Here is a 22,888-nt window from a genome sequence, read left to right as displayed (position 1 = left end):
AATGCCAATGGTGTTCAAGTGGTGCTCCAGTTGTTTTGGGATTGCATTCAAGGAGCCTATAACTATTGGTACTACCCTTGCTTGCTTTTGCCAGTCTATTTCTATTTGTAGGTCTTTGTATTTTGTTATCTTCTCCAGTTCTTTCTCATCTATTCTGCTGTCTCCAGGCACTGCCATGTCCACTATTATTATTATTATTATTATTATTATTATTATTTTATTATCTTTTTGAAAGTTGTTTTTATTTTCTCCTCTCTAAAATATATACCTATCTTTCCTTGTTGTGACATCTGAAGATTTGTTAAGTGTCTTTTGAACTAGATCACTGATACTGTAACAATAGTAAAGAGCACAGAGCCCAAAACAGAGCCCTGTTGTTTCCATTTCATATTCCCTCTAGGCTGAATTGGGTCCATTAATATTCACTCCTTGAATGTGGTCAGCCAGGTAACTGTGAATCCATCTAGCAGTGATATCATCTATCTTTATTTTAACATTGTTTTAAGGCAAATATGAGATATTCCTTTGAAGGCTTTCCTAAGGCCCAAATACACTTTCTATGGCACTTCAAAGACAGGTTCCACAAGCTCTACAACTATGTTCATGGTAGTGGCCTGAATATATAAATTGATTGGTCAGTCATCCAGATGTTTAGAATGAATTTTTGTCAACCTATTGAATTCTTCACAAGGAACTGGGATATGCAGATGTTACTGTTTTATGGAAGGAGTATTAAGTATGTCTGTCATCTCATTATTTATAAAAATAATAAAGGTGGGATTAAAAAAATTAATCTGGAGAGTTTACAGTAAGGATCTCCAACCCCTGGGCCACCAACCGGTACCAGTCCATGGCCTATTAGGAACCAAGCCACAGCTGGAGGTGAGCAGCAGGCAAGCAAAGCTTCATATGTATTTGCAGCCAGTAGTATCACTGCCTCAGCTCATCAGGCATTAGATTCTCATAGGAGTGCAAACTCTACAGCAGTATTTCTCAACCTTGACAATTTTAAGGCATGTGGACTTCAACTCCCAGAATTCCACAGCCAGCAATGCTGGCTGTGGAATTCTGGGAGTTGAAGTCCACATGCCTTAAAATTGTCAAGGTTGAGAAACACTGCTCTACAGTAAAATGTGCATGTGAGGGATCTAGGTTGCATGCTTCTCCTGCCCCCTTCCCTTCCCTGGTCAGTGGAAAAACTGCTTCTCCATGTGCACACAAACACACATCTTTCCTTTGCCTAAACAAATTGAATTCAGAATGGATCAGTGGAATCTGTCTTTTAAAAACCCCAAAAGCTGTTATGCCTGTATACCTAAGAAAACAAAGCAAACAAGGGTAAGCATGGAAAGCTGCAGTTTATTAGAAATGGGATGAGAACAGCTATTGAAGATGGGTTAATGACTTAAAATTCAAGTTTTTCAATTCTGAAAATTCTATAAAATTAAGTTTATTACCTTTAAATAGTAATTCAGAACTTAAGACAAGCCTGTTATAAATGAAAATAAAATTAAGAAGTCACTGAATTTTGAATTTTAAGTAGAGATTATATATACCACAAAATCCAGAGCTTGCAGTTTGGTAAATGTATGATTGTATAATTTACTATATGTTTTGCAGAAAATGTGCAGTATGTTTTCTAAAGAATTCTCTGAACATTTATTTTCTTCTAACACATATGTCATTTGGAACCAGAATTTTGGTTGAAGCAGGTCCACTGGGGAATAATAGGCCTGTAGGCAATTCCTACTACCACTTATATAAAGAAGCTAGTGAAAACTGAACATGCTTACAGCCATATCATACTATTAAAAGAAAAGAAAATCTGGAGAGCAAATTCAATAGCATGGAATCTTGCAGAAATATTTCTAATAGGATTGTGTATACAGCTACAAACTGAATGTGTATGTAGATCTATGGATCTTATTCACACATATATACAAAGCTCCATCTATTTCTTTGCAATAAAATAAGTATTTCTTTTGATAGTTTTGTATCTGAAAAATCCAAGCCCTAAATTTAGAGGAAGCATATAATAATAATAAACTTCCCTTAAAATCAAGTAACTGCAAAGAAATTTAAGAAGAAATTCTTCTAGTATCCTATCTATATTAAAACATCTGGCGATTCTAAAACTGGCACATAGCTGCAAATTAAACATTTAGATTCCCAAACTACATAAAATGAAAAATGATAGGAATTTCTCTAATGTAGCCTGTATAACAGCAACTTTTTTGCAGTGTAATTTCATATCACATAATACAAGTAATATACTGTAGGTCTGCTAGAAAGAAAGCTAAAAGTCAGGTGGAAAAAAATCCCCATGTCAAAATGAGGTAAATTTCAAGTATTCATATGGTTCTGACAGTTTCTCTCTTTCTAATCAATTATTCTACAACTATTTTTCCTACTAATGAAAATATGCTTAAATTATAGTTTAAATTGTGTATATGTATGTTTGGATTCACCTTTAAAGTTTGAAATGTTCAGATGAATATGCAGCTTACCAAAAATAAAGTATGATTTACAAAGCAGCTAAAGAACAGCAAAATATATACATTTTTATATTTATTCATACTGTAGCAAATGAAGATGAAGAAACTGCATAACCTTTTAACTATCAAAAGAAATTGTTTACAATCCATTCATAACATCAGTCATAACAAAATCAAATTATTATATATTCTTGCTTTCATTCTAAATATATGTAAAGTGCAGTGGAACATAGTTTTCATGGAAAGATTAAAGTATGTTATAGAAATAATGTAAGAAGATTTAAAAAAAAAAACAGACAGATACCACGCTGAACATCATGTCACTGATACAGTAAGGCTACCATTACATAATGAGTAAACAGTACATCAATTGCATTAAGCCTATTTAAAGGATGGAAAATTACTCTAAGAACAAACAGTGACAGCCACTGAAATACTATAGCAGGAAATCATTATGTTTCTAAGCGACATTTTTTGGACAATCCATTGATATTGCTTCCTTTCCTCTTCTGGGAAATACTGGAATCTTTTGGGAGATCAGCCTGGCTTTTGTATTTCTCTTCATTGGTGATTTCTAAAGGCTGAAAGAGTATCAAAGAAAAACAATGAGATGGGGAAAGACTTTCATTCTCTATTTCCAGTTGCTCAAAGAATGAATACCTTTATTCATATCTTGCAAAAACATAAGCTTCCCAGCTTAGAACTTCAGAATCAATTTTCTGCTCTTTAAATACACAGACTCTATATTCTTGCAACTCACTACAGATTTCTTTAGGCACCCTATTTTACAGTTTATCAGTTTCAGTAGCATAAACACCAGGAGAAACTTCATTGTTTCCTATCACATAACTTTATTTCTGTTCGGAATGAATAAATTATTTTCTAACACTCCTGCTATATGAAATCCATGTTTTACCTGTCATAACAGTTTTATACATTTTCTGTACATTGTTATTACAATGACTCCAATTCTCACAAAGGCCAGTCAATTAGCAAATTCTGGAAAGAAATATCACTTCAAAAGAAATACAAACAAAAATTTCCTTCTACAAATTACAAACCAAGTATTTTATTTATGTCAGTTTGAGATACAAAAAATAAAAATTATTTTAATCTCTGCATTTTTTTAGAAGAAAAAAGGCACAACTATGTTATTTAAGGACCAGGTGCCCCCTGGTGTTTCAATTGTGTAATTACAATACTTTTTTATCCCTAGCAATATTGTATAAGTTTGTATACAAATAAAACATATTATTATTTACTAAAAGCTACCTTATGCTCTTTGCAAAATGGTCATTCTCTTAAATTAAAAGGCCACATTGGCTACCATATCAGAATATGCATATACATATTTAGATATTCAAACATACGTGTGTACCAGTGTATTATTTCTACACTGTTGTCTTATTCTCAGGTTCATGTACTTTAATTCACTTCTTTCTCAAACAAACACAGACACACACTTTCGATGTTTCTCCCACTATGACTGCTGGAAGAAGACTAGGAAGCCTAGTCTATCAACTCTCCAGCTCTCTCTCTCTTGAATTCTTCCTTTGTTGGGGAAAGCAAAAAATGTCAAAATGTAGCAGGTTGCTGCTATTTGCCTAGAAGAAAAATGAAACTACTAAAACTGGTTCCTTTTGCTCATTAACTTGGAAGCTAGATCTGCAGAACCAACACGTAGCTGAGGGGCTGCATATCCTTGTTCATTGGAACAGAAAACATTTTTGCTACAGCTGTTCTCAGTTTGTGTCCATTATCTGTACTATACAGTTAAAAGTTTTAGTAACAACAATAGTAATTCAGCTCCAGTCTTCTCTAAACTATGATTCAAAAGTTTCCTGCTATCCAAATCCTACTATGCTGCCTCAACATAATGGAGGAAAATTCCTGGGAAAGTTAAGTGAAAAATATCAGAATTGTATGCCAAGACATGACGGACATTCCAGCTGCAAAAAACAGACACCTACATCAGGAAGCTGCTGGAATGGGGTGATTACAACGGCAGAGAAGGCAAAGTTCTGTTATTCATCCATCCATCCAATTAAAATTAAATTAAAAAGATTAAAAGTTAAACCAAGATGATGGCAGCCTCAGGATGAGAATCTTCTCCACCCTGTCAGTCACCTCCAGTGTAGTAGGCCTCTGTTGGGGCCCCAGGCCAAGCAGCACAGAAAGATTTTTAGGGTCTTCTGGAAGGCCAGGAGTGAAGAGGCAGATCTCACCTCTAAAGGGAAAATATTCAAGAGGCTCTTCTCCTGGACCCTGCCATCTGAAATTCTTTGGCAGAGGCAATCCAAAATCAGCCCTTTCCGCTAAAATGAGTGGGACGTGTTAATGCCATCAGTTCCTCAGATATCCTGGACCCATGCCAAAAAGGGCTTTAAAGATGATGACTAACACCTTGAATTGGACCTGGAAGCAAACTGGCAACCAAGACGCTCAGGTAAAACATGTGCCACCCAAGAGAGTCTCCAGAACTGGCCATACTGCTGAGATCTGTACCAGTTTAGCTTCCAAATACTCTTCAAGAGTAATCCCATGTAGAACACATTGCAGTAATCCAATTGGGAGATGACCAGGGCATTAATGACTGTGTACAGGGCCTCATGATCCAAGAAAGGATACAAATGGTACACAACAGGAAGTTGCATAAATGCTCTCATAACCACAACTACCATCTGTTCTTTCAGTAGAAGTCATGAGTCTAGGAGAACCCTCAGATTGCGCAATCAGTCTGTCTGGGATAGTGCAACCACATCCAGAATTAAGGATGATAAACTCCCAGCTACCATAGCTATGGCTATGAACCCATAGCCATTGTGTCTTATCAGGGTTCAGCTGAAACTTGTTGTCCCTCATCCAAGCTATCCCCCTAGTTTCCAGGCACCATAAGAAAACAGTTACAGCATCATCTGGATCACCAGGAATAAAGATATACAGTTGGGTATCATCAGCATATTGATGGTACTGTATCCCATGGTGTTGAACGATCTCACCCAGTGGTTAAATGTATATTTAAAAAGGAGCAGAGAGAGCACCAAGCCCAGCAATATGCCATAAAGAAGCGGCCATAAACTGGACCTCTCTCTCCCTATCAACAGACTGGGGCCGGTCTTGAATAAAGTAGCTGAACCAGTGCAAATCTCAACTCCCACAGCCAGCCCAAAATGATAACATGGTTGTTCGTACTGAAAACCACTATCACAGGTGCACTACCCTCATCCTGCTCCTTCCAGAGATCATCTACAAGTGCAACCAATACCATCTCTGTCCCATAACCAGGCCTGAACTTGACTGAAAGGAGTCCAGATAATCTGTTTCATCTAGGACCCTCTGAAGCTGCAGTGCAGCCACTTTTTCCATCATATTCCCTAAAAAAGGGGGAGGTAGCAAACTGGAAATTGTTCAGGCAGGTGGGATCTAGTAAAGGTTTCTTAAGGAGTGGACTAAATAAGGCTTCCTTAAATGGTCCCAGAAATATCCCCATCCTGCAGCAATGTATTAATTACTGCCTGGATCCACCTGCATGTCACCGTCCTGGACTAATTTACTAATCAGGAATTGCAAGGATCTAATAAACAAGCAGTTAGTTGTCCTAACAGCCCCAAGGACCTTGTCCACTTCCTCAGATCCAACTGGATCAAACTGCTCTCAGATAATTGGTTTACTCCCTAAATAAAGAATTTCAGAGAATTGTTATGAGACAAGAAGCAGCTTTAAAGTTGTTGTTAATTGCGAAGTCGTGTCCGACCCATCGCGACCCCATGGACAACGTTTCTCCAGGTCTTCCTGTCCTCTACCATCTTCTGGAGTCCATTTAAATTCACACCTACTGATTCAGTGACTCCATCCAGCCATCTCATTCTCTGTCGTCCCATTCTTCTATTGCCCTCAATCTTTCCCAGCATTAGGCTTACTTTAGCTTTAAAGTAAGTGACATTTATAAACTGTATTTTTGAAGAGTTGCTGAACCAATGGTCATAAGTTAAGGATTGCCTATATTTTCCTCATATATTAAGCATGTATGTTACCGAGTTGCATACCTAATAGAATTCCAAATAAAATATGGTTGTAATAGGATACATTCCAAACCCTTTTAACCCAAGGCATGTTTTACAAGATGAGGCACTAATACAATAAGCTGTCAGTTGAAAAAACTCTGTATTTTTCCTTGACATTTTGAGTTATGCTAACCTGGCCAGGAACCCATTATCTTCTTATACTGCCATCCCAGAAAGTACTTTTTCCTGGCAAAGATATAATCCAGGGACTTGTACACCATGGCACATTCATGACACTACACAAACTCAATTACAGCAAGATAGGCAATTATGCAATGGAGATTTCACTCACAGCAAGACTGCACATGTGAAAATTAACCAACACCCCATTCTTTTATAACAGAAGTAATGTATTTCTTACCATTGTTGTCTGGCTTGCATATTTTTCTGTCCATTGTCTGGCATTTTTTAGAAATGCTTGCTTGTTGTATTTATACTCTGAAGACTAGACATAATAAAAAAGGCCGTGAGAAGGATAATTATGGCCTCTCATCATCACATATAGTTATGTTTAATGGCAGATTCATCTGACAGCATGGAAGACTTCACCTTTCAGGAACATAGAGGCTAAACTTTAAAAGAGGCCCTAATGGCTCATATATTGCATATAACATATGTGAATTTTGTAGCACGAACACTGGAAAATTCTATTAGCATGTTTTAACATGCCATAAATTATATTCATTGGTTTTTCTATCTGAAGAATATTGTGCAAATAAATATGAAAAAAATTGCAAAGTATCTCCTTGTAAACCAGACAATTTAAATTTCCTAAAGTCCAATATATTACAATCAAATAAAAGAATGAAGCCTACTATATCAGCCATGAGAGGGTCATCAGGATTAGGTTCATTCATGAGGATCTGGATGGAAGTTAGCAAAGTAGCAATGTTCAAGGACGGCCTCCAAGCACCCTTACATGCAAGAATAGAAGAAAAAATATATTGAAGAAAGTAAGTTACTTTCCAAGATTTTTCAGATATTATTGCAGACTGAGTGTTCTAATTGCCTCCCAAGTTATAGAAGTGTAGTCCGCAGTAAAAAGGTTGCAGAGTAATTTCACCTCTTAATAGACATGCACTTCTTTACCTTCTAACCATTTAGGCATATACTTTTTCCAAGGCAACCCTAAGGTACTCAGTTAAGTTGATGTACACTCTAGTTTCGCCCCCCCCCCCCAAATCAAGGTCTCCTAGAAATCACTGAATATGCTTAATATACATTGAGCTTAATATACTACTGGTGGATGGAAATAAGCAAGTTCTGCTCACCTCAATGTACTTTTTAAAAAAACATAAAATTTTAAGTTTCTAGTTTTTAGGTTTATGGTCTGGCTGTAATTCATAGCTTTATGGATGCTATATCCATGAATAATAGCAAATCATGGTGAAATAAATAAATTGCAAAAATATCCCTACACAAATAAAATAGCATTTTAAAAGGCTCATAAGTTTTACAACAAAATTATTTCAGCAGGGCAAACCCAGCAATATGTAGCAATATGCATGCCATGGACTGCATCCTGCACAGATAAAGCCATTTATATCAGTAACCACAGCAGCTGTTATAGATCTCCATGAGCGTAATTTTATCTAAAATGATATAGCATCAGCCCTCCCAGTTAGACTAGGCTAGGAAACCAGAGAAATACAAGCTAATGCTAGTTTTATTATGTTATAATAGCAGAATCTCAAAAGTTTGAATGTGATTTCCTTCCCTTTATCTTCATGAGAACTAAGCCACCTAGTCATTGGAAATGAGATAGGCAGCAAATAAATTTTATAAATAAAATAAAATAAAAACTAGGGAGAATCATGACTAAGACGCTTTCTCAAATCACATTTCTGCCCCGACCAGATTTTATCTGACCATTGTCTTGGTTGAGGCTCTTCCTCCTGTTCAAGGTTATTTCTTCTGCCCATCACAAAAAATGGAACTACAGATAAAATTCAAGTCCTGTTGTCACAAGTTGAGAGGAAAGAGTGCAATCTCTGCTATTCATTATTCCAGAGTGTTATAAATTTCCTCCCAGTAAAACCAGCAAAATAATTGATCCAAGCTTTGATTATCAGTTTCAGAGAATGTTTGACTTCTCTGGACTTTGAGAGATAATAATATGGACGTGTCCCTCAATTATGGACTTGTCTTTCCATCCTTGGAGAATTAGATTTTTAAACTAATGTTTCTGGGCCATTCTTTTAAGAATAATAGGGCTGCAACTTATAATAGAAGGGATGCAATGCATTACCTTGGGTGGTAATCTAAGAACATCCAGGCAAATTCTTCCAGCTGAGTCAATGTTGGGATGGTATATGGGAGTAACAAAGCGCATTTTTGGAGGTTCAAATGGATACCTATTTCAGAAATAGTTCTCATTATTAGAAAAGGAAGACTTTTTAACTGGTTACAATCGGTTCTTTATTCCCAAGTCATTTTTCAACTTATAAATCCCAATAACTTGTTACTGAATTTATTACACAGCAGTTCATTAACAACTTTCTGGTTCCTATTTCAATCTTTTGAGGATTCATAGTTAATATGCCCATTTTATATGGACATTTGTTTTAAATTTCAAAAACACAGATTCACCATTTACCTTTCAGGAACAATGACTTCCAAGGCAAAAACTCCTTTTTCATATGGGGTATTTGCACATCCTAGTATTTCTAAAAGAAAAGATATAAATTGTGTCAACACTGAGCTCTTTAAGTAACTTGCACTTACTGTAAAAGCAGTTAGATCTAAGATGTGACAATAGTATAGTAATCTCTTTAATATCTGCTCTATTCAAGAAATTCAGCAGACTAGGAACAAAAAAGAGCACCAAAGAGTCTGATAATTACCGATTATTCAAAGTTGGAAACTAAATTAGGATATATTCAATAGTGGATTTCCACAATTACAAGTACAAGGTTTCTGGCAAAAAAAAAAAACCTACCGAAATTACAACTACTTGAAAAGTGAGCAACTTTTCTATTTCCTATTATAAAGCGATCAATTCTTTTCTATATTTTGCATTTTATATATACACACAGAAAAACACAGACACACATCTTTCTTCTACATTAGCAAGGCAGGTTTCTTTATTCTGATGATAAATGTGAGGGGAAAGGGGAGCCAGAATAGGATAAAATCATATGGGCTCAAATTTCTTAAGTATTAATAGATCCAGGATAAACAGATTCAAAAGAACAAATGTTTTTATCTCTAAAGGATTGAAACCTATGGAAAATGAAATCTCAGAAAACAGTCATGTGTGACTGTTTTAATTTAGTTACTTTCTGAAATTATAAATAAATTCTGACAGCTGTGGCTTTTCAGTTTTAAGATTGGGATTATTCTTAAATACATTAAGTTGTTTATAAACTGTTTGTAAATATACTGTTGTTTATAGTATATTATTAGCTATTGCTAAATAGAGAAATCTGAGAATATAAAGTTTAAAGATATGTAAGTATAAGCTTTAAGACTGTGTTGTGCCTTAGATTCAGCTGCAAAAAGATGCTTCACAGTACATAGTGGCACATACAACAACAAATGCAACGGCTTTAAAAAGCAATCAGGCTCTGTATTTTTGCCGTATGTTCTATAGCACCCTTTTATAGTCAAAAACCTAACAAGCTTTCCAGTAAAGCAGGGACTGAAAGTTATTCAAGGGAAGAGAAGATTAAATTATGCAAAAAAGAAAACACATAATTACATAATTCAAGATCATATAATTAATTTGTGGAATTCATTTAGCCACATTTATAAATTCCCTCAATGACTGATACCAAGTCAATGTCAATTGATAATCATCATTCAAAACAAACTCAATCATCAGAACACAGAATGTCAGCTTTTTTACCCTCATCTAATAGAATTCTGTGATGTGCTCACTTTTAAATTACAAATATGTATTATTCTACCAAAGTACAAATTATTTCATTTCAAGCAAAAAATTGTTTTGCCCAATAATTATTCCCACTTGGTTCTGGAGATTGCTAGATGCTTACATTTCCACCCTATGATGGTGAAATATATTCATTGGAATCTACTCTCAAAGAAATTTAGGTTTAATTTGAAATAAATAAGCCTTCCATGTATGGATACAGAAAACCAGAGATTTGTTCTCAATATTTAATGTAATAACACAAAGTACAGAGATTGTATGTCTTAACAATTATAATGTTTGACATAGGATATATGAGGCTTTATTTCCTTACAAAGTAATTTGCTATAATTTGTACATTTGTTCAAGGGATATCCACCGAGAATTTCAATTACCTCAGGTGGTACCAAAGGGGGAGCAAGCATATATAAGTGACAGGATAAGGGATTGTAAAATATGCTTCTCAAGTTCACAGATGACCAAAAGATAGAGAGATAGCAAACATTTTACAGAACAGGATTACAGTTCAAAAAGATTTTGACAGCTGAAACAGATAAAAACTATCAAAATGAATTTCAGTAGGAATAATGCAAACTTCTACATTTAGATTTAAAAAAATCAAAGGTGTAGATTATACTGGGCAGCATTACATGAAAAAAAGAATTTGAATGTCTTGTAATGGATTTTGCACTGGACAGGGTGTTTGATCAGATTATCTCCAAGGTCCTTTTGCATTCTATGCTGTATGAGTCTAAAAAGCACAAAGGGAAATGTATATTCACACAGTGAAGCTAGAACTGTAAAAAATAAGGCTTGTAAGGAATATACATTAAAAAGATGATCCCAACTGCAACCTAAAAGATAAGATGATAAGATAAGATAACCTTTATTGTCATTTTTATACTGTGGGCACAATGGCACACATCAAAAATGAAATTTAGTTGCCCGCTCTCAAAGTGAATAATAATAATAATAAGTGAATTTTCAAAGTGAAAAATAAATAGAATCTAATATTTTGTGTGTGTGTGTGTGTGTGTGTGTGTGTATATATATATATATATATATATATATATATATAGGTCTTTGGTTGTTCGGGTTTTCTCCCGCGTAAAATTGGAAGTGTCTTGGCAACGTTTCGACGAAGTCACATTCGTCATCTTCAGGCTGGTGTTTTTAGCTTCTTGCTTTGAGCAGCAATGTGTGGTTTTAGCTGTTTCTTCCTTTTAACTGCCAGTGAGGGTATGAACTGATTGGATGGGAGCTTGGCTGTGTTCTGATTGGGTGGAGGTGTGTTCTGAATGGTTAGGGGCTTGGCTGTGCTCTGATTGCTGGGGGAGTGTTCTGTTTGGTTGTGCTCAGGTTAGTCTGAGTTGCAGAGGGGTTTAAGATTTTGGGGTTAGGGAGTCGTTTGTCAATAAGGGCAGGTTTCCAAATGGCTGGTAGGCGGGAGGTATCATCTCGCTTGTTCATGCTGTGTGGGCGTTTTTCTATCTCGATGGCTTCTCTGATTATTCTGTTATTAAAATGTTCACTTTTGGCAATGGTTCTGGTATTTTTAAAGTCAATTTCATGTCCTGTGGCTTTAAGGTGTTGGACCAGGGAAGATGTTGGTTCCTCTTTTTTGACTGAGTTCTTATGTTCTTCAATGCGTGCACTTATTCTTCTGTTGGTTTGTCCGATGTATGTGGTGGGACAAGTGGTGCATGGGATTTCGTATACTCCTTGATTTTCTAATTCAATTTTATCTTTGGGGTTTCTAAGGATGGTGGATATTTTTCTGTTTGTGCAGAATGCTGTTTTGATGTTGTGTTTATGGAGGATCTTACTGATTCTGTCTGTGGTGCCTTTTATGTATGGGAGGAGGGCTTTGCCGTTTTCTTGTTCTTTGTCTTGGATTTTAGTGGGGGTTTCTTTTTGGATTAGGTTTGTAATCTTATTTCTATGGAATCCATTGGATGTTAGTACATTGGTGAGAGTGTGTAGTTCGGGTTTTAGGTGTTGTTCGTCAGCTAAGCGTTTTGTTCTGGAGATGAGTGTCTTGGCTACAGAGTTGATCTGTGCTGGGTGGTGGTGTGAGAGAGCGTGCAGATAGCGGTTTGTGTGTGTTTTCTTCTGGTAGATGGTGTGTCCTAGGGAGCCATTGGATTTCTTGTAGACTAAGACATCCAGGAAGGGAAGTTGGTTGTTAGCTTCTGTTTCCATGGTGAACTGTATTTTGGGGTGTAGGCTGTTGAGGTGTGTGAGGAAGTTGTCCAGTTTTTCTTTCCCATGTGGCCAGATTATGAAGGTGTCGTCTACGTATCTGAGCCAGAGTTTGGGTTTGTGATCCGATTTTTCTAGAGCTTGGGTTTCAAAGTGTTCCATGTAGAGGTTGGCAATGACAGGTGAGAGGGGTGATCCCATGGGTGCTCCTTCTGTTTGTTTGTATTTTTGTCCATTATAGATGAAGTATGTGTTGGATAGGCAGTGGTTGGTCAGATCTAAGATGTGTTTGGGGGGGTTATATTTGTTTTGAATAGCTGTCAAGGCTTCTTTGATAGGCACTTGGGTGAAGAGGGATATGACATCGAAGCTCACTAGTAGGTCGCTGGGCTGTAAGCTTTGTTTCTTTATGATCTCTATAAACTGGAATGAGTTTTTTACGTGTGAGGTGATGGATTCTGCATAGGGCTGTAGTTGTTTGGCGAGAAATTTGGCTAGGTTTTGTAGAGGTGAGCCTATGGAGCTGACTATAGGTCTGAGTGGGGTTCCTTCTTTGTGTATCTTGGGGAGACCATAGAGTTTAGGGCATCTGGATGATTTCTCTCTGGGAATGATTCTTTGCTGGATCTCTTCGCTAATGGGGGAGGCTTTTATCTTGGTTCTGGTGGTTTTTTCCAGGTAGGTGGTGGGATCTGTATTTAGGGGTTTGTATGTGGAGTCTTGGAGTAGGTTGGTTAATTTGGTTTGGTAGTCAGATGTGTTCATAACCACCGTGGCGTTGCCCTTGTCTGCTGGTAGGATTATTATGCTGGTGTCTTCTTTCAGGTTACGTAGTGCTGTCTGTTCCTCTTTGGGTAAGTTGCTTTTGGGTGGCTTGCTGGTGCAGAGGATGTTGGTGATTTTGAGTCTGATTTTGTTAGCGTCATCGGGGTTGATTTTGGTCAGGCTGGTTTCAACTCCACATATAATGGTTTCAGTGGGGATGTGTTTGGGAGCGACTGCAAAGTTGAATCCTTTGGAAAGGACATTGGTTTCGGCTTTGGTGAGGATCCTATCTGAGATGTTATGCACTGTTTGTTTCATGTGTGGCTGTGAGGGAGGAGGGGTTTGTTTCTGGCGTTCTTGTAGTCTTCGGAGTTTGTTGGTGTGTGTATCTGTCTTGAGGGTGGTCTGTGTTTCGGCTCTCCAGACGGCGAGTTGTTTGGATTTGTCCCAAAGTGCGGGGTGGATCTTGTTGCTGAGTTTGAGGTGGAGTGTGAGGAGATCTTTGTTAATTCGGTCTAGGAGGAATCTTTTTGTGTGAAGTTCATTTCTGATTAGGGCCAATTCTGTTCTTTTCAGGATCCGTTTGGTGGCTGCAGAGTTGGAGTGGAATTTCAGTTGGAAACATGTGGGGATTAGATTTTGATCTCGGCAGTTACGTAGGAATGCGAGGTCACATAAAATGGAAGCTCTTTGGACTTCAAGTTTTTCATAGGTCCTGGTCAGATGAGGGGGATCACCCCTCTCACCTGTCATTGCCAACCTCTACATGGAACACTTTGAAACCCAAGCTCTAGAAAAATCGGATCACAAACCCAAACTCTGGCTCAGATACGTAGACGACACCTTCATAATCTGGCCACATGGGAAAGAAAAACTGGACAACTTCCTCACACACCTCAACAGCCTACACCCCAAAATACAGTTCACCATGGAAACAGAAGCTAACAACCAACTTCCCTTCCTGGATGTCTTAGTCTACAAGAAATCCAATGGCTCCCTAGGACACACCATCTACCAGAAGAAAACACACACAAACCGCTATCTGCACGCTCTCTCACACCACCACCCAGCACAGATCAACTCTGTAGCCAAGACACTCATCTCCAGAACAAAACGCTTAGCTGACGAACAACACCTAAAACCCGAACTACACACTCTCACCAATGTACTAACATCCAATGGATTCCATAGAAATAAGATTACAAACCTAATCCAAAAAGAAACCCCCACTAAAATCCAAGACAAAGAACAAGAAAACGGCAAAGCCCTCCTCCCATACATAAAAGGCACCACAGACAGAATCAGTAAGATCCTCCATAAACACAACATCAAAACAGCATTCTGCACAAACAGAAAAATATCCACCATCCTTAGAAACCCCAAAGATAAAATTGAATTAGAAAATCAAGGAGTATACGAAATCCCATGCACCACTTGTCCCACCACATACATCGGACAAACCAACAGAAGAATAAGTGCACGCATTGAAGAACATAAGAACTCAGTCAAAAAAGAGGAACCAACATCTTCCCTGGTCCAACACCTTAAAGCCACAGGACATGAAATTGACTTTAAAAATACCAGAACCATTGCCAAAAGTGAACATTTTAATAACAGAATAATCAGAGAAGCCATCGAGATAGAAAAACGCCCACACAGCATGAACAAGCGAGATGATACCTCCCGCCTACCAGCCATTTGGAAACCTGCCCTTATTGACAAACGACTCCCTAACCCCAAAATCTTAAACCCCTCTGCAACTCAGACTAACCTGAGCACAACCAAACAGAACACTCCCCCAGCCAATCAGAGCACAGCCAAGCCCCTAACCATTCAGAACACACCTCCACCCAATCAGAACACAGCCAAGCTCCCATCCAATCAGTTCATACCCTCACTGGCAGTTAAAAGGAAGAAACAGCTAAAACCACACATTGCTGCTCAAAGCAAGAAGCTAAAAACACCAGCCTGAAGATGACGAATGTGACTTCGTCGAAACGTTGCCAAGACACTTCCAATTTTACGCGGGAGAAAACCCGAACAACCAAAGACCTATATACAAATACCCGCGAAAACCTCAGAAAACAAATATATATATATATATATATATATATATATATATATATATATATATATATATATATATATATATATATTTGCAGTATATACGTACGGGCTCGAAGATCATTTATGTGATTCCCATTCTGCCAGCAGGTAATACCTGGTGGTGGCTCTGTGGTCAGTAACTGCAGCTCTCTCTTCAGCCGTGAAGCCCTTTGCATTGCACTGCAATGACATAAGAAAAAACTCTACATCATTTAGTTCCTTTCTTTTCAGTTCCCATAAATCCTCCTCAAATCATAAATTTTAGTATAAGGTATAAACTTTCATGACCAGATGTTCATTTAATCAGATGTTGCATCTCACAAAAGCTTACACCTTATAATGAAATGTATTAGTCTTGAAGAATATTACTAGGCTCTTTCTGATTTTTAGCTACTATAGACTAACCTAACTCCCCAACTACAATTGCACAAATCTTGCAATAATCCCTAATAATATCATAGGATACATAATTTTAAGCATGACAGAGGGTGTACAGAACAATTAAAATATTTTTATCTAAAAATACTAATCCAGACTTCATAATAATTATATTCATGGATAAATTATCAAAAGAATTTCTATTGATCAGCAGCAACCATACTAAGTTAACCCTTTTAACTGGCCTCGGACAGGACACAGAAAAGTGGATGTTTCATATGTGAAACTGTGGCACCTTTCCTCCTGCCCAAAGTTTCTGTAATCCTATTCTTATCAATAGCATATTAGGGAAGGCCTTTGATTGCTCAAGTATTCAAGGTCGGGGCTGGTACGCTCCCTTTTCCTATTCCCTCCCCAGTGTGTCCGCCCAAGGAAATTGAAGACCAGGGGAGCTTAACCGTCGCCCCAAGGAGTGGCCCGGGCTTAGTGAGCGAGGGGGAAAAGCAAGATTACCATCCTTTCCCCCCACATATTCCGCCAAGCGAAGCCATTCCGTCAAGCGAAGGGGGAACAGCAATTTGATAATAATGACGTCAAAATTTTAACATACACACCCTAAAACTATGGTTGTTTTCCTTCCAATCTCCCTCCGCCACGAACCTTCTCAGGACCGCGTACTCGAGACTCTGCTCGGAGCACCGGGACTACGATCCTGGAGAGCAAAGCTGCCTCCTACGTAGGGAAAGAGTCGGCCTCGTTCGTTCTTGGTGCCTGGGAGACGCAGGAGTTCAAGAACCGGAGACAGGAGACCGTCTGAATACCCTCTAGTAGGCCAGAAAAGGCCCCGCTGAGCTCGGAAGCCAAAGTGAGGGGAAACTTCGGAAAAGCGCGCCACAAAGTCTCAACCAGCAAGAATGAAGATATCTAACGGCCTGCAATATGACCGGGTGAAAAAAGTGCTCTTCAAGATCGAACGTTCTGCCGATTGGCTACTACAGGAATGGTTCACGCCTCAGGAATTTAAATCGGCGGAGCAGCTCTAGGAGGACCTCTAAGAGGAGTTTGTCACTTGGTCAAGGTTTCCGGGCCGGGGCTATAGCGAGGGCATAATGAATAAATTCATATATCCTTGCCTAATGCTGTACAACTATCCTCACGCAACCATCACTCTGCGAATTTAAATATCTGTCTTAGTTGCTGTTATATTCGCACAACGATGGTTGAATGGCAAACTGACAGTCGGCGCTCTACTTATAAATCACTAGGAAGAAACGGTCTTATAGGCTTATGGAGCCACAAGACTCTTGGGTTACTTTTTCGTTGAGTTATAACTGATCAGTATGCTTGTTTTTATCACTTTTTAGCTAGCTATAATATTGTTACACAGTTTTGTTTTTTGTTTTCGTTTCGCTTTGAAATCTCATCAACTTTAACAAATTGGCAGGGAGGCTTGCTACCTTCAAGCCACTATTGATTCCTGGCAACTACATGGAGAAGACTACAGTTTTCTTGGCAAGATTTCAGAACTGATTTGCCATTGCCTGCTTCCTAGGATTGGGGCAGAGCGACTGGCCCAAAGTTACCCGATTTGCTTTGTGCCTAAAGCATGTTTCTAGCCTGATGTCTTAACTATTACATCAAACTAGCTGTCAGTATTTTTAGGTGTATTTTAATTTTGTTAATGTTTAAAAATATATTGTCTTCTTAGTCCAAACTGTTTTTAGTTTTCACCATAAAGGTGAAGCAACAGCTACTGGCAACTTTTAATTCAAGAATTTATCTTATAATACTAATTCAAGTCATTTAGTAGGGATCATGAGCCCAACCAAATAAGATGTATTCTCCAAACTAGACTTTTTGGACCTTGTGGAAGCACTGCCAGATATTGTATGGCTATGTGCACACCCACACCTGTTATTATATTCTATTTCTGCAATGAGGGACTGCATAAGTAAGTAGGATTTAGTTGTTGGTTAGATTCACATCCTGTCTTTTCTGCAAGAGCTCAAGTTTACTTATACAAGTTTATTTGTACAGTACAGGTAGGTAATGTAATGTAATGAATGAAGTATGAATTGTATGATATTCAGTTTAATGTAAATTATAAATTGTATCAGGTGGTGTTTAATGCAAGCCAAAATTCAGTTAATGTGAGGCTAGTGCATACATGCAGTTGAGTCTAGTGCATGTGCCGTTGCCATTGAGGTTTTAAATGCCATTTGTGTGTGTAAAATGGAGAAAAGGAAGTCTGTTCAAAGAAAGCTCGAAGTTTCATTTTATAATTTAATTGTCACTATTAGGCAGAATTTTAGTGATTAAGATGAACATTTTATCAAGGATGTTATTTTCATTTCATCATCAATACTGGTGACTAAACAATGGCAAAAACATACCTCTTAAGATTATATGGTAAATAAAAAAAACAAGTCATGAATGAGGGTTTAGAATAGACAGTAAGACAAAAACCTAAAATTTCTCTGGTTTTCACCCTACGAAACATTTTTAGGAGAGAAATTATAGCTACACAAACTTGGTTAACCTATACTGACTTACTGACTTTTTTCTAAAGGAGTCCCTAAACTAAAAATCAGAGAACAATTTGAGAAGAATGGTTATGTTCGTCAATGGTTTGCTTATGCTCAGTTGATAGATTTAAACTGGATAAGAATTTTGCTTTTATAAGTATAAATATGTATTGATTGATAAAATATTTTGAAATACAATAAAGATTGTTTTTTGTCAGTGTATGCTTGCTTACCTTTAGTAATTATATTTGGAATGTTTTGTTTTCTACAGCTACTTAGTGACTTTATTAAAAAATATATACTGAAGTTCTAAGTATTTTAATCTTTTAATATTACATTTCATTAATAAACATGCATTTTTATGTTTAATTTTTTGTCTATTTCCATCAAGCTGCAGCCAATTGCCTTATTTTTCACAAAAATATCACTTCAAGTAATGTGACTATTTCCTGATATTCGTTATCAGCATTAAACGAAACCTACCTATATGTTGATATCCTTCCTTTTATCCTGACAGACTTGGGTGGCCCTTAGTAAGAGCCCATCCAAATAATTTTCTTGCTCTGGCATAAAAAGTCCCTGCTTCACTATTGGCCAAGGACAAGGCCTAATGACATTGCCTCTGTTTCATCAGTATGCCGCTAAAGTAGTCCAAAATGTTGGATACTCTAATGTAAAAGTGATGAGAAATGTTCCATGAGGACAACATAAAGTTGACGGAGAGGTGATTTGAGATGCTGTAGTTGAGATTGGCAATTTGCTTGGATTCAGTTGGTCTGTCAAAACTGTTGTAGGACTGCCACCTCCAGTTGCTGGGTTGAACATCTCTATTGCAGTGCTGCTTTGGCTGAAAGGGAGATCAGGACCCCATAGCGTCTGCATCCATATATTTGTGGTTTGTTTTTCTAATGGGCAGGCCAATCAATAAACCTAGAACATAGAATAATAGAGTTGGAAGGGACTTCAGAGGTCTCCTAATCCAACCCCTTGCTTGAGCAGGAGACCCTCTATCATCTCAGACAAATGATTGTCCAGTCTCTTTTTGAAAGCCTTCAGTAATGGAGCACCCACAACCTCTGAAAGTAAGTTATTCCATTGGTCAATTATTCTTACCATTAGGAAGTTTCTCCTTAAGTCTAGATTGCTTCTCTCCTTGGTTAGTTTCCAACTATTGTTTCTTGTCTTGCCTTTTGGTGCTTTGGAAAATAGTTTGACCCTCTTGTCTTTGTAGGAGCCCCTCAAATATTGGAACAGTGCTATCATGTCCTCCCAGTCCTTTTTTTCATTAGACTAAACCTACCCAATTCCTGTAACCATTCTTTATACATTTTAGCCTCCAGCCCCATAATCATTTTTGTTGCTCTTCTCTGCACTCTTTTTTTCTTTTTGTATTGTGACCAGAACTGGATGCAGTATTCCAAGTATGGTCTTAACTAAGGCTTTGTAAAGTGGTACTAGAACTTCATGTGATCTTGATTCTATCCCTCTATTAATGCAGCCTAGGATTGCATTGGTACTGATTTTTTTTTACTTCTTTAACTCCAATATAGTTACTATTATTTATCGATCTTTTAAAATAGAACATTAGAAATGAAAAAATAATGTTCCTGAAAAGTTCTTTATTTGCACTCCATTCTATATGTTTCAGGGGCATTTTTCACTCTTTAGGATAATTCTCACATAGTCAGACCATCACCCAATGCAAGATTTATCTATTACCAATACAAGAGACATTGAAACTGCACTTTTTACCTAAAAGACAAGGCTGCCTGCTAGGAGGAAAGTACAAAGATTTTAAGTATGTTTTTACCGTAAATAGGGCTTGGATTTCATGTATATCTGTTGTTGTAAATCTTTTGTGCTGGCTTCATAACTTTTCTGCAACAAACTAATTATATTAACTTGCTTTTTTTTACCCTGCCAACCAAAGAAAACCTCACACTTCTGTTTCCTGCAGTTTTCAGCTTCCTGTTATTTCTAGTGTTTCTCTAAATGCATTGTTTAAAACTTATCACTCTACTCCCTATTTCAGCCAATGTTGCTTACAATCTTATTTTTTGCACAAAGTGGAAGACAGCAAAGGAATATTTTCCCTTCATGATAAATATGGAGAAAAAAATATGTCAGACTTGTCATTTATGTGTCAAACTTGGAGACACATTTATCTTTGTAAGTTGGAAAAGTTTTCCTTTATGAACAGGATAAAAAAAAGAAATTAGATCATAACCTCAACTCCCAGTTCCATAATATGCCAGAATTAATGCTTTCACTCAATGGTGTTAACTAGGATTTTCCCCAATTTATATAATATAATTAACACTGACGAATTTATATCCTGGTTTTTATATAAAACACTGGATATCCACATATAGTAAAATTGAATGCTTTTCTTCTCTTGCAATGATCCCTTTAATAGTTACTAAACGTCTAATAATATAAGAGAGTTTACAAGCATTTATTTTTAAAAAAGAGTTTACAATGATTTTGATGTTTACTATGAAATGTTTTAAAAGAAACACAATTTGTTAACACATGATTTTGGGGTTGAATTTATCCAGAATATAAACTTAGGGAAGCTGCAATATGCAAAACTCAAATACAGAAATTTACAAGAAACCATATCAAGAGCTTTCTCAATTTCCAATGAAAACATGCATTCTACCTCTTTTGGTTTAAAATAATAACACCAATACTTGGCCACATAGAATTTTGGATAGTCCAAAGAACAGGTTGTGCTCTATGTACAAAGATAACTGTTAACATCTTAGCATCTATACTTACCAAAGAAATGAGCTTATAATTGAAACAAATAGTTAAGACATGCTTGAAAATTGAAAAACAGAGATACGTTGTGATACATTGGTTAAGATGTACTCAGACAATCCTCAGATATAAAAACTCACTGGGTGATTTGGGACCAATCACTTTCTTAGCCTAACTTATCTCACAGCATCTAGATGGGATCATATTTCTTCAGAAAGATTAGGTTCATTAATTAAGACTACACCTTGGTTCTCAAATGTTACTATAATTGCAGGTATACAAAGAATGTGTTTTCAGAATTAATAACTGACTTTTCCTGAACCAACTGGACATAATAGACTGCTTCATTACCTTTGCTACTGTAATATAGGGATTACGTGTGTATATGTGTATCAAGTGTATGTATGTGTATGTACATACAAACACACATACACATATATAGGATTTTATCCCTTGCAATCACCTAGTTAGTTCTTATTTTTTGTTATTTGTTGGTGTATGCTTTTCTGTATCTCATTAATATATATATATATATATATATATATATATATATATATATATAAAATTAATGAGATACAGAAAAGCATATATATGTTTTCTGAGGTTTTCGCAGGTGTTTGTATGTAGGTCTTTGGTTATTCGGGTTTTCTCCTGCGTAAAAATTGGAAATGTCTTGGCGACATTTCGACGAAGTCCCATTCATCATCTTCAGGCTGGTGTTTTCAGCTTCGTGCTTCTACGAACAATGCCAAGACACTTCCAATATATATATATATATATATATATATATATATATATATATATATATATATATAGAGAGAGAGAGAGAGAGAGAGAGACTAGATATAAGACCAAAAACTCGACTCTTGGGTACATTCATGATAAAATCCAAAAATAACTCGATCACCAAGAGAAATAATAAAATAGTTTTTTAATAACCGAGCTTTCGTTGGGATTCATCCAATATTGTCAGGGTTCTACCATATATATATATATATATATATATATATATATATATATATATATATATATATGTATTTGTTTTCGTTCATTTTCACGGGTATAGGTATGCAGGCCTTGGTGTATTTGGGTCTTTTCCTGTGTAAAATTGAGAGTATCTTGGCGACGTTTCAACGAGGTCCCACTCGTCATCTTCAGGCTGGGGTCTTCGGCTTGGTGCTTGTGCGAGCAAAGTGTGATCAGAGCTGCGGTCTCTATATATATATTGGTGAGGGTGTATGGATTGTTGGCTTAGTTGCTGTAGGTGGATTGGTTGGCTGTGTAGGAGCTATTGTTTGTGGATTGGTTGGCTGTTTCGTAACACCAGCACCTCAACTATTCAGGTATTCAGGATGTTATGAAACAGCCAAACAAACGGGAAAAGACCTGAATACACCAAGACCTGCATATATATATATATATATATATATATATATATATATATATATGTGTGTGTGTGTGTGTGTGTGTGTGTGTGTGTGTGTGTGTGTGTGTGTTTTCTGAGGTTTTCGCAGGTGTTTGTATGTAGGTCTTTGGTTGTTTGGGTTTTCTCCCGCGTAAAATTGGAAGTGTCTTGGCGACGTTTCGACGAAATCCCATTCGTCATCTTCAGGCTGGTGTTTTCAGCTTCGTGCTTCGAACCCCCACTAAAATCCAAGACAAAGAACAAGAAAACGGCAAAGCCCTCCTCCCATACATAAAAGGCACCACAGACAGAAT

At 37.0% G+C, this 22,888-nt stretch overlaps 1 protein-coding gene across 6 annotated transcripts; it reads right to left on the bottom strand.

Moving 5' to 3' along the window:
- Positions 1 to 1,192: 1,192 nt before the first annotated feature.
- On the bottom strand, positions 1,193 to 16,827 carry UBE2T (ubiquitin conjugating enzyme E2 T). Of its 6 annotated transcripts, none has more exons than XM_039319224.1 (7): positions 16,542 to 16,827; positions 15,619 to 15,683; positions 9,156 to 9,225; positions 8,808 to 8,913; positions 7,375 to 7,473; positions 6,921 to 7,004; positions 1,193 to 3,076 (listed from the first exon to the last, which is right to left on the bottom strand). In XM_039319224.1, exons 2-7 carry the CDS (start codon positions 15,677 to 15,679, stop codon positions 2,948 to 2,950), a joined length of 549 nt encoding a protein of 182 aa, XP_039175158.1. In that variant the 5' UTR covers positions 15,680 to 15,683; positions 16,542 to 16,827; the 3' UTR covers positions 1,193 to 2,947. The 6 variants fall into 6 exon arrangements, with proteins under 6 accessions (XP_039175158.1, XP_039175156.1, XP_039175157.1 ...); XM_039319222.1 differs by lacking the exon at positions 16,542 to 16,827 and adding an exon at positions 16,395 to 16,417; XM_039319223.1 differs by having other exon boundaries at positions 1,194 to 3,076; positions 16,496 to 16,825.
- Positions 16,828 to 22,888: the final 6,061 nt, after the last annotated feature.

This window comes from Crotalus tigris, unplaced genomic scaffold, assembly GCF_016545835.1.
Source record: "Crotalus tigris isolate CLP2741 ecotype Arizona unplaced genomic scaffold, ASM1654583v1 scf7180000022411.5474196:2289641, whole genome shotgun sequence".
In the NCBI taxonomy this organism is placed as follows: Eukaryota; Metazoa; Chordata; class Lepidosauria; order Squamata; family Viperidae; genus Crotalus; species Crotalus tigris.
Note: the sequence above shows the minus strand (reverse complement) of the source record. Positions and strands in the feature narration are given on the sequence as shown.

Bases quoted from the DNA above. Each gene is read 5' to 3' on its own strand.
- UBE2T (XM_039319219.1), bottom strand. From the start codon at position 16,432: ATGGCTTCGCTTGGCGGAATATGTGGGGGGAAAGGATG. The intron at 15,684-16,394 runs GTAATCTTGCTT...ATGTCATTGCAG, and splicing joins ATATGTGGGGGGAAAGGATG to TGCAATGCAAAGGGCTTCAC. The intron at 7,005-7,374 runs GTAGGCTTCATT...TATTATGTCTAG, and splicing joins ACCCTCTCATGGCTGATATA to TCTTCAGAGTATAAATACAA.